The sequence below is a fragment of the Enhydra lutris genome, unplaced genomic scaffold (assembly GCF_002288905.1).
Source record: "Enhydra lutris kenyoni isolate GAN:26980312 unplaced genomic scaffold, ASM228890v2 scaffoldscaffold2, whole genome shotgun sequence".
Taxonomy (NCBI): Eukaryota; Metazoa; Chordata; class Mammalia; order Carnivora; family Mustelidae; genus Enhydra; species Enhydra lutris.
The window spans coordinates 7,834,376-7,846,566 of record NW_019154086.1 but is presented as its reverse complement, the minus strand read 5'-3'; the positions used below and the strand labels follow the sequence as shown (position 1 = coordinate 7,846,566).

The following is a 12,191-nucleotide window of genomic DNA, read 5'->3' as shown; positions in this document are numbered from 1 at the left end:
CAAATTTCAGTTTTATTCCTCTTTAAATTTCAGTTGCATCTTCATGGGCATTTAATAAAATAGAACATTATTAGATTAAGTGAATGCTTCAAGTTATTCTTTTCAATTTAAATAGCTTTCTGATTCAGAACATAATATACTTGTATACTTTTTATATTGTATGTGCTTTATAGTTAATATGTTTTCTAATTTTTTGAAAGAAACATTTTAATAAAATGATTCTAAACTGATAATTTACATTTCATCTAATTATGTGTATAGAAGGGTTTATAAATACTGTTAATTGTATGTATTTTACTGGGAAGTGGTTTAAATGGTTGTTGAAATGAGAAGGGATTTTTATTGTTTCATTCTTTAACCACAGTGGAAAGGTTTTATTATGTCTAAGTGATTCATGACTTACCATTTGCCTGTTTCATTTCAAATAGGCTTCCCAACCAATACCGAAGCTGAGAGACACACTACTTTTTATTCTTTGCCATCTTCATTGGAACGAACACCCACCAAAATGACGACATCCCAGAAAGTTACTTTTTGTTCTCATGGCAATTCAGCTTTTCAGCCAATAGCATCAAGCTGCAAAATTGTGCCACAAAGTCAGGTTCCTAATCCTGAGTCACCCGGAAAATCCTTCCAACCCATCACCATGAGCTGCAAAATTGTTTCAGGTATACAGATGATGTATGTCAAGTTGATGGGTATAAAAATTGTTGTAATGGCAAAAGAAAGTATTATGGCTTTTTAAAAATTCTTTCAAGTGAGGTGTTTGTTTATTTGATAAGTAATGACTATTGATTAGCAAAGCTGTCAACAAAGGGAAAACAAAAGTCGTTTCATATGCAAACAGTTTTTGAATAAGAAATGAAATTCAAAAAGGTCAACTTTTCATGTTCAAAAAGTGGTGGAGGTAAAATGTTTACGAGGATGTATGGTTGAAACTATGGTAGGAATTAAGTTTTTGAATTATCTATGGAAACCAGAGTGATTAGTAATTAAAAAAAGTTAGAGCAGGCCTTTTGGAGTGGAGTTAAAGTTTGAAAGGTGGGACTTGGTTTGGAATTAAAATGTCTTTTATACTCTGCACAGTAGATAGAAAAATAGTCATTCGCATTATCAGTAGGTAATTCTGAGCCTTCATTTTCACTGAGATTGAATTATCTACTGTCTCATGACGGTTTCACATTTATGTTAGGTAGACTTCAGGTAGGAATATACTTTATGGTGTAGGTTACATCACTTCAGAAAAGACTTGCAAGAACGTCAGTAGAAATACCTAGGCAGTGGGAGGCCTGTATATATGAAGGTGGAGAAAAGGAGTCTTCAGTGCTAAAAATACACAACTAAGCAGAAATATGATCCCAGTCTTTGAAATTGATGAAAGGTGAGGAACGTGTAATTTTACCTCCCAGTTAGAAACATTTTGGAACTTGCTGTTTCAGAGGCGGAATAGGCTGAACATACAAATTGGTTACAAGTTTAGAGAAATTCATGGATGACAAATTTGATTGACAAAAAAACCATTGAGGATGTTGAATGGTACATGGGTAATCTTTGTGAGTGTTCTGTGGGAACAGGAATCTCTGGATTGTAGCTGACTTGGTATTGACAGACTTCTGTTTAGGGTGGGTGAATTCCATGTTTTCAAGTAGGAAATTAGTTGTAAATCAAGACTCCTCGTTTGTAAGTCTAGCTGTTCACTTACTAATTTCCTATAATTTTAGTGTCTTGGAGTATAACCATTATTATAACAATTGGCCCAAGTTGTGAAGAGTTGGGTTATCTAGGGATTCAGCAGTTCCACGCTATTATGTAAAGCTCTGCTTTTTTAACTTTAATGTGCCCATGGGATGGGTATGTATGTGGGGGAATCTTGGAAAGTACAGATTTATATTTAGTAGGTCTGGGGGAGCACCTCAAAATCTGTTTCTCAGAATCTGCTTGCTGATGCTGGTGGAGGGATGAGTCCCCGCCTCAGCTACGCCGCTGCTGTTGCTCAGTACCTGAAACATAGACTCCCATTCTCTTTTCCCCATTTGTCACCTTTGTCCTCCATTGTCTTCAGTGTTTTCTTAGATGGGTTTAGTATATGTCTTTAGTTTATTTCATTTCTCTTTTTTATTAATAAAGGTTCCCCCATATCAACTCCAAGTCCATCACCGCTGCCTCGAACCCCGACTTCCACTCCAGTCCATGTGAAGCAAGGCGCTGCCAGCTCTGTCATTAATAACCCTTATGTTATCCTGGATAAGCCGGGGCAGGTTATTGGAGCCACCACTCCCACTACAGGTAGGCATTTCATCAATATTTGTGCGATCTGAAAGGTTTGATCTTTCGTAAAGTCGAAATCCTAGCGTGACTTAGTAGCCATCTAATGGGAGAATGAAGTATTTGTTTGTAAACAAGAGAAGGAACTCTAGAGTAGTAAAGCCAGTGCTGTTTCTCTGCGAGAAGATGTACTATATGTAAAAGTTCTATTTTTTAGGAATTTACTTAAATTTTGTTTTTAATTTCTAAAGATTAAAAGAGAACTAGAATTAATGTTCCTTAAAAAAAAAAAAAAAAAAGTTGATTTTGTTTTCGTTTAGAAGACATTCTTTTTGGGCCTGCAAGCAAATGTGGTTATTTTCCAAAATAAGCTTCAGAAAAAGAAAAAGAATACCTTTGTGGCCCACATATGTTTCTCACCAGTCAAACTAAAAAGTGGTCTTTACTTTTCTGTGAATAAGATAAATTGTGTGTGTGGGAGAGAAAATGAACTCTGCAGTTTAAAAAAGGGACCTCTGATAGAAAGAATAAGAACTGGATTTATTGTATGTGTCACCATAATTCCCTATAGCTACAGAGTGCTTTTCAGGTTTTTTCCAAGTATTTGCACTAACATTATTTTATGTATTTGTTTCATTTAAACTATTTGAACACATGATTCTAAATGTAAACTTTGGTATAGCTCTCACTTTTAATTAAGAGAAACAGTGAGAGAAAAGAGAAGTGACTATAAGGTCATAAGACTGATTTTTTTTTTAAACATAATTCATCTTAGCACATGAATATATGCTGGATCTTTCTAAGTAGTTTTTTTGGAAAAGTTAGGTCCTTTAACAGTGATTATAATTGTGGAACTCCTTTAAAAAAAAGCTGCTTTCAGAAATTACTTAATAGCCTTTTGAATAAATTCAGGGATGTCAAATTGGTATCCTTTGAGGATGGTTACTTATAGGAATTAGCCAGTCTTTGCAGGCACGTTTGATAAATGGAGCAGGTGATCAAATACCATTTTTGGTCTTGACTTATTTTTTACTATAGGTAGTGGGACTTGCTTTTATCAGACCCTAAAGGCAGGTATACACGTGGGGTATAAATTGCTTATGTCACTAGCACTTTGGAATAGGTACAACCTCCTGGTAAGAATATTTTGAAGGAGCTAGCATTCAGTTAGATTCATTCATGTGGTACATCATTATATAACCAATACCCTTATGTTCTGGTGTCTGTCTCTGTGTACAGGTAGTGTGTAATGTCTGTGTACTTATTCTTCTGCATGTCCTTACTAGCTTCTTGTCTGTTTTTAGGTTAGTGAGGTGGTTAGCTTCATAGGAGGAATCCTTAAGTATGTTTTCAATAATTTCAGGGTTGTGAGTTTTCAACAGTTAAAAATGAAAAATAGTGGGGTATAGGGGTAAGGTGGTAGAAAATGCTTTTAAATTCCATTTTGTAAATTTTACACTATTTTAAAATCTGCTTTGCTTATCAGGAAGTCCTACAAACAAGCTCTCTACTGCCTCCCAGGCCTCCCAAGGAGCAGGTTCCCCTATTCCCAAAATTCATGGAAGTAGTTTTGTAACATCTACTGTCAAGGTAACACTCTTATTGCATTATTGCACTTTTCTAGTTTGTAAAGACAGTAAGTTCAAGCCCAGCAAGAATTTGTCAGTTGATAATGCAAATTTCATTAAGTAGAATCTTCAAGCTAATAAGCATCTTGAAGATCATCTACTCCAGACTCCCCTATCTTACTGTTGATTTTTTCCTAGTATGGAAAATGTTTCTCAACGCTTCATCAGTTGGACAGTCGGTATCTATTTGAAAACTTACTATGATGACGACGCAGCTATTTATAGGAGTGGGGGGAGGTCAGCTTTGTTCAAGACTTTTTCTTATAAAAATATTCATTGAGCAGCATTCTTCTTTTCTTCCTATATTTGTGCCAATAAGGAGTAAATACATATTTTTTTCTATTTGTCAGCCATGTAGTTACTTGAAAATAATTATTTCTTTCTTCTTTTTCTTTCTTTCTTTTCTCCCCCCCCTTCAGGGTAAGGAAACCTGTAAAATTAGAACTTCAAATATGATCTGACTTGTTCAGCTAAGAGTGCTAGGTCTCTGCTCACTGTTTGGCAGAGACAGCCCCTGCTATTTTGGTTAGTTAGTTACTTGTCATTGTCATGGCTCCCTAGAGCCTTTGAGGTATAAACTGGTGTGTGAAAACTGAGAATTCAGAGGTCATCTCCTACATGACAAGTGTTAACACATTCTTACATATAGGTACTTAACAGTGATGATATTGAATAGTTTTCTGTTCTAAGGTGAGGTTTTTCTCCCGAGCGCAATGCTGCCTGTGAGCACTGTGTTATATGAATGCCTAAATTGTAGTAATTGCCTTGAAGGTCTTCATTCTCTGCCAGTCAGTTTTTAATGTTTGTTGATCTTTTCATTACATAGTTAAGCAGTATTAACTTTGTTGCTTGTCCCTAATTTATGGTTAATTGCCTCTGAGATTTACATTTTGTATTTGAGAACTAGAGACAAATATCAGTAATTTTGAGTGTTTACCTTTGTTTTGTTGGTTTTGCCTTCATTGTTTAAGTTCTTTCTGTTGTTTTGTTTTTTAAATCCCTATTGAAAAACTTCCCTCTGTGTTGGGTATTTATTTGGAGTAAAGACAACAAATCAAGTTGTGTGAATACTACTGAAAGGGTGTATATACTGAAACACTGTAGCTCTTTCATTTATTTATTTAGTGCCTATGCTCGGGGTAGAAAAGAAATAAAATAAGCCTTTAGTGGCTTACCATCAGGCAGGGGACTGGAGATGCAAACCAGTGAATCAGCCAAATGCTAGAGGTATATCATAGTTTTTCCAGCATACACCAGGGCCCAGATGAGTAGGTTCTTGTCAGGTTATAGCCTTTCCTTGCATTTGGTTTCTAAAAACAATAATTAAATGCAAGGGTCAGGGCTTGGAAAACTCCACAAAGAGTTTTGAGCTTTTGGGGTTTTGTTTTGTTTTGTTTTTTCAGGTATGTTTCTAGAGAATGTCACAGGTTTATATTAAATAAAAGGGTCTAGAATATTTGAAGTCAGTTATTTTATCCTAATTATACAATGTGTATTTTTACATACACAGCAGGAGGATTCTTTGTTTGCATCTATGCCACCTCTTTGCCCTATTGGGAGTCACCCTAAGGTTCAGAGTCCTAAACCTCTAACTGGAGGACTTGGAGCTTTCACAAAAGTGAGTATTTATTAGGGCATTATCCCACAAGTCAGTATGGTTTTGTTACATAATTGTTTTTGTGGCATGTTGGAGTTGATTGACACTACTCTACAACATGTAACTCTTTAGTATGTCCTAATTCTAAGACCAGATTCTTTTTTCTTTTCTTTTTTTTTAAGATTTTATTTATTTGACAGAGAGAGAAACAGAGAGGGAACTCACGCATGGGGAGTGGGAGAGGGAGCAGGCTTCCCACTGAGCAGGGAGCTTGATTCGGGGCTTGATCCTGGGACCCTGGGATCATGACCTGAGCTGAAGGCAGGTGCTTAACTGACTGAGCCACCCAGGCACTCCCTAAGACCAGATTCTAAGACTTCTGCAACATGCTGCCATTTATTCAGTCGTGTCCACAGGGCAGCTCTTGGTATCCAGCAAGGTGGTAACTCCTGAGAGTACAAACTGTGTGTGTGTTTCTTTCTGCTGCCATTTGCCATCAAAATCTAGAACAAATGGACTAGGTCAAGTTTGCAGAAACACAGGATCAAATCCTACTTTTGGTCCTTTGATAGCTATTATGGGCTGTATTTAAGCAGTATTTCTACCCTTATGGTGGAGTCATTTTTTTTTTTTTGGAGTCATTTTTTTTTAATAGACCAGGCTTCATTAATTCATTAATTCCTGCAAGCAGAATAGCTTCAGATATTAGTGGCTTTTCTTATGGGATGGTTATTCAGCGTCATTATCATGTTTGTTGCCAGGTAATCATCAAACAGGAACCTGGTGAAGCCTCTCACGTGCCTGCAACAGGAGCTGCCAGCCAGTCACCACTCCCTCAGTATGTGACAGTGAAAGGGGGTCACATGATTGCTGTGTCCCCTCAAAAACAGGTCCTAACTGCTGGAGAAGGGACTTCCCAGTCACCAAAGATTCAGCCCTCCAAGGTCTGTGTTGGGTAGGGTTGGGGAGGTTAATAATATGTCAGTGAATGTTATTTGCCTGAGTAACAGGAAGGTGCTGACAGAATTCAGATGACAGGGTTGCTGATCCCAGAAAATCCTGTAGATGGAAGCTGTGTTGGAAAAGCAAGTTAGTCAGCGTCAAACCTGTCCGCTCTTGCAGTAAGCATTGACAAGAGCAGGAGCTGTGTTATGGAGGGCCCACGAATAGTCAAAGAGGCATAGGGTTGCTATGTTATCTCTCTGGCAGTGAAGATGGTAGACTTCATGGACACAACTTCCAGTTGATGCAGGTGTAAAATGGGTAGCTGACAGGACCAGGGTCAGCTGTTCTACTTGTTTCTGGTAGGTGAGTGCTGTAGTTTATACCTCTGATGTTCAGGCTGTGGCCTCTGTTTACTGATTCTTGACTGTTCAGAGAATTTATTTGCTTTATAATTTGAAAGTGTGGGGAGCTAACATATCAAGACAACTGTAAAATGGCATATAGGCCCATGTTTTCCTGCATTGGTTGTGCTTATGAGTGCCTATCTGTGTCCCGTTCTCATTTACATGCTATCTAATCCTCATGATACACTCAACCCCATTTTACAAATGAGGAAACTGTCCTGTGAGGGGGTCAGGCAACTTCTTGAGAGAACTTTAGCTAATAAGTGACACAGGATTTGAACCCAGGTCTTCTGACTCCAAAATCTCCCATCGTAGAGCTAATTAAAATTTGTGAGCCATTTTCTGGAACCTAAGCATGCTTTTAGAACATATAGAGTTAAATTATCTCATTTTAGGGGGCAGATATATTCTAAAGCTATCAAGAATATTATGAAAAATATTTGTTTTTCAACTTGAAAGGCAGCCTGTCTAGGGATAGATGAATTGCTTAGAGAAGAGTACTTTATTTATTTATTTTATTTTTAAAAGATTTTATATATTTATTTATTTATTTATTTATTTATTTATTTATCAGGGAGAGAGAGAGAGAGCACAAGTAGGCAGAGGGACAGGCAGAGAGAGAGAGGAGGAAGCAGGCTCCCCTCTGAGCAGGGAGCCTGATGCAGGGCTTGATCCCAGGACCCTGGGATCATGACCCGAGCGGAAGGCAGAGGCTTAACCCACTGAGCCACCTAGGTACCCCCCGCCTCCAGAGGAATACTTTAAAATAGAAAAATGGTTTTAGGTATTTTGGTTTAGGCTAGATAGCTGCACATAGATTGTAACAAAAATGCGTATGTTACAGTTCTAAAGTCTGAATGGTTCTAAAATCTGTAAGAATCCACTAACCACTTTCCCAAACTTAACCTGGTCATGACTCATCTGATGATTAAAAATACATAGATACTAAGACCCTGTCTCATACTTTCTGAATCAGAATCTTCTTGGAGGCTTTGGGAATCTGGATTTTTATCAAGCTCTCTTGCTCACTTGTATGATTTGGCAAATTTAAGAACCACTAAGCTATAGCATCAAATTTGACTTTGGGGCTTCCCTAGCCCAAATCACTAGAACAGGTAACCCCAGCTGCTTCCTAATGCACTCACTATTGTTTTGGCCTTAGGAGTAAGCCATTGTCAAATCTTTTCATGAATCAGTTACTGTTATCTAGACTTCCTACTCAGACACTTTGTGATTCTTCAGAATTGTTTTGCTTCACCAAAGATACATGGACTCACTCATTTAGGTTTGTTTTTTTTTTTTTTTAAAGATTTTGTTTATTTATTTGACAGAGATCACAAGTAGGCAGAGAGGCAGGCAGAAGGGGGGAGGGGAGCAGGCTCCCCGCTGAGCAGAGATCCCGATGCGAGGCTCTATCCCAGGACCCTGGGATCATGACCTGAGCCAAAGGCAGAGGAGGCTTAACCCACTGAGCCACCCAGGCGCCCCTCATTTATAAATGTTTTTGAGCCAAAATAGCATTGCTGTTTATGCCCAGAAGCTCTGGATAAGTTAGTTTCACTTTTTTACACTTTGCATTTTGCAAATCCACCCCTCTGTAATGCTGAACAACTGTACTGGCTTTCTTGTCACATTGCCACCCTACCTCATGGCGTTATTGGACTAAGATAAAGTGGATAATTTTGTGCTGAAATGCTCTGAATAAAGTTTAAGGGCACCTGAAAAGAAAAGCCACAGAAGAGGGTGAAAGAAATGTACAGAAGCAGAAGAGCATGAGAAAAGACATACCCTGTTTATCCAGGAAATTTAGTACAAACTTTGGACTCCAGATAAGGAGCTGTCTGCAAGTACAGACTGTCCCTGGTTATTGCCGAAGTGCATTCCTAGAAACTATGCCAGAAAATAGAAGGGTGAACAGAACTATACTGTTTTACCTTCTATTCAACTTTGGCTTACCTTTTTCCTGAAAGTAAAGAGGGGTGCTGCTTTTTGCCATAAAATGGGACATCTGAGCATTTAGTGGGTTCATGTGAGAAGGAAGCAGTGTGGCATAGTAAAAAGAGTGCAGACTTTGGAATGAGAGCTTGTTACAGATCTCAGCCACTCATTACTTGTGCGACCTGGGCGGGTTTGTACTTCTGAGCCTTGTGTTTTTCCATCTAGTAAAAGGGAATAATACCCCATGTCTTTCAGACCAGTAGGATTAGTGATCATTGTGTATGGGGCGCCTGGGTGGCTCAGTCGGGATCCCAGTCTCCGGAGATAAGAGTCCTGCATCCTGCATGGTCCTGCATCAGGCTCCCTGCCCAGCAGGAAGTCTGCTTCTCCCTCTGCCCCTCCCCCTACTTGTGCCTGCGCATTCTCTCTCTCTCTCTCTGTTAAATGAATAAATAAAATCATTAAAAAAAAAAAAAACATTGTATGGGAAGGACTTATCACAGAGCCACTCACTAAGTGATAGCAGCTAAATGTGACAAAGGACAAGTCCTGTGTAAATATGCAGGAGTACCATGATCATTTTCATTGAGTACTAAATTGTAATTGGCTAAATTTTTCAGTGTCTGGAGGAAAAATTACACACATATAATCCTCCTTTTCTGGTTGTTAAAGTAAATTTTGACTTGCAAAAGCCTGGACAGGGCACAAACAAAAACACTGAATCAAATCATGAGTCAAAGGGAAGTATTTAAAACAATAGAGAACAGAGGGTGTCTGTTTTGTGAAACTAGAAGAAAATTAGGAATGCATAGAGAGGTGGTGTGGAATGGGAAGAGTTCAGGTTCTAGGCGAAAATATTGTCTTGTTAAGAAAAGAAAAACTAATTTGGGGTTGTAGTGTCCTACTTAAGAGTCTTCCTTATGCTGTCCATAGACAGCTGTGCGTAGGATTTTCCCCAGTAGATGCCAGACTTCCTCCTCCCTTTTTTCAGACAGGAGGTGGGGTTAATCTTGTGAGTGGTATGCAGTGCTGGATAAGCTCTGCTAATGAAAACTGCCCTCCTGTGGCCAGTTTGGGATACCACATTTTACTTTGTGGAGAGATTAAATATCATATTCTGGAAATTTTGAGGCAGGTGAGTGAGGATAGAGCTTGGTACAAGGTAGAAAACAAGTTAAGATGCATGGAATTTCGGAAAAGAAAATAGGGCCAATCCATATGTATTTTCCTTTAAGATTTTTTTTGCTTTCTTTGTTGGCTTAGGAACATGAAAATAAATTGTATAATATAGCTTATGCAATGAATTATTAAGTTTAATATATTTAGAAAACATGAAGACTCTTGTCTCAAAAAATAGTTTGACTACTATCATAGAGAAATCCAAAGCCCATAAAACTTAAATAAGTTTTTTTTTTTCTTTTTCTCACACATAAAAGACCAGTAGGCTGTTCTAGTATGTTGGCTTCACAGTCATCAAGAATCTAGACTCCATTTTGTTCTGCCATTCTCGAAATTTGGTTCTTAGCTTATGGGCTACGATAGCTATTTCATTTCATGCCACCGTGTTCACATTTCTGGCCAGCAGGAAGAGAGAAAGGGGGTGTGAGGAGGCATAACCCAAAAGTTGCACTCATCACTTCTCTTCCTATCCTTCTAGCCAGAAATGAGATGACCAGCACTAGGCTGAGAAATGTTCTATGTGGCCATGTCCCTATTTGAAAACTGGGGGCTCTCTTACTGTGAGAGAGAAAACAAATGGATATCAGGGTTCAACTGTCACCTTCTGTCATTACCCAAAAATGTTTTTCTACATTAAGAAACTTTTTTCCATAAGTACATAGAAAAGTGTTTGTTTTGACAGAGAGAGCAGAGGGGTGGGGAGGGGGAGATGGAGAGAGAATCTTCAGTAGGCTCCACACCCAGGAGGGAGCCTGATGCAGGGCAAAGTTCTTGATTAGTAAGAGTTTCTCTGCCACTCTGTGGCCACAGCAACACTCCATGTTGCCTGCAGAGTAAGGCTCATACAGTCAAAATAGATTTGGATCATCCTAAGGGATTGTTTTAACCAAGCCAGAGAGTGGGAGGATTTCTTTTCCACTCTAAGTTAACTTGCTTTTTCCCCCCATTGGTTCTTTGAGTCTTTTTTTTTTTTTCTTTCTTTCTCTCCTTCCTTAAACTTACGTAAAAGTAAGAGGCTATTATAATGAACTCTATATGCCCATTACATGGTTTCAGTAATTATCAGCATTTTGCTAATCTTACTTCTCTTCCTAGGATATTTTAAAGCAGATACTGGATGTTACATACTTTAATTTCTATTTGACTAAATGAATCTAGGAATGAAGGTCCACTGCCCTAGCCAACTGTGGATCCATTTGGCACTCTCCATCCTTTGCGTCTCTACGTAACCTCATGGATTACTGTTGTTTGGTTAATAATAACAAGTGTCTTGGGCTGCAGCAGCTGTCGTTTACTGTGTACATCATATCTTATGAGATAAATATCATCCATATTTGATAGATGAGGTGTTTAAGGCTAAAGCTCAGAAACATTAAATAACTTATCCAGCTACCAACCAGTGGAACAAAACTGGGAAACCAAGTCTGACTGCTTACAAAATCCTGCGCTCTTTCTTCTTTGTTACACTGTAGTTTATAACAGTTGATTAGGAGACCATTTTCTTTACATCAACTGTAGCATCCAAGTACATGCAAATGTATTTTACTGTATTTACATCTTTGCAAAGAAACCATGTATGATTTAGTAGTTATTTAACTGGAAAGTTCCATTCATCAGTTGCATATGTTTTGTCATTTTGTTCTATTTCTTAGGTAATCGTATTATTATCATTGCTAATCCTGTTATTTTTTTTAAGATTTTATTTATTTATTTGACAGAAGTCACAAGTAGGTAGAGAGGCAGGCAGAGAGAGGGGGGGAAGCAGGCTCCCCGCTGAGCAGAGAGCCCGATGTGGGGCTCGATCCCAGGACCCTGAGATCATGACCTGAGCCAAAGACAGAGGCTTAACCCACTGAGCCACCTAGGCACCCCAATCCTGTTATTTTTAATTTAGAAATACTATAAAGTAAAATACAGAGAATAATCAATGCCCATATATCTTTCACCCAAAATTAACATGTCTGTATTTATTTCATTTCATATTTTCCCCAAATAAAACATGACAAAGTTGAAGTCTACTTTGTTCTTCCCAAAAGCAACACTATCATGAATTTGGATGTGTAGCTTTCCAATTCATATTTTTATTGCATAAATCCACAGCCATAAATAACATGTAATGTTGTGTGTTTTGAAGATTTACATGAAAGATATTTATACTCATATTTTTCTGCATCTCCCCTTTCAGTATTTGTACTGTCAGAGTTTGTCTATGCTGATATATGTAGTTCTAGTTCA

General features: G+C 38.1%; 1 protein-coding gene across 2 annotated transcripts in view; it reads left to right on the top strand.

Annotated features, from left to right (window-relative positions):
• LOC111146896 (YEATS domain containing 2) overlaps positions 1-12,191 on the top strand; it is a 120,706-nt gene that overhangs the window by 71,672 nt on the left and 36,843 nt on the right. For both annotated transcript variants that reach the window (XM_022502629.1, XM_022502637.1), the window contains exons 11-15: positions 429-668; positions 2,128-2,286; positions 3,752-3,855; positions 5,404-5,511; positions 6,252-6,434. In XM_022502629.1, the coding sequence (XP_022358337.1) occupies positions 429-668; positions 2,128-2,286; positions 3,752-3,855; positions 5,404-5,511; positions 6,252-6,434 (794 nt within the window). The remainder of the gene's footprint in view (positions 1-428; positions 669-2,127; positions 2,287-3,751; positions 3,856-5,403; positions 5,512-6,251; positions 6,435-12,191) is intronic.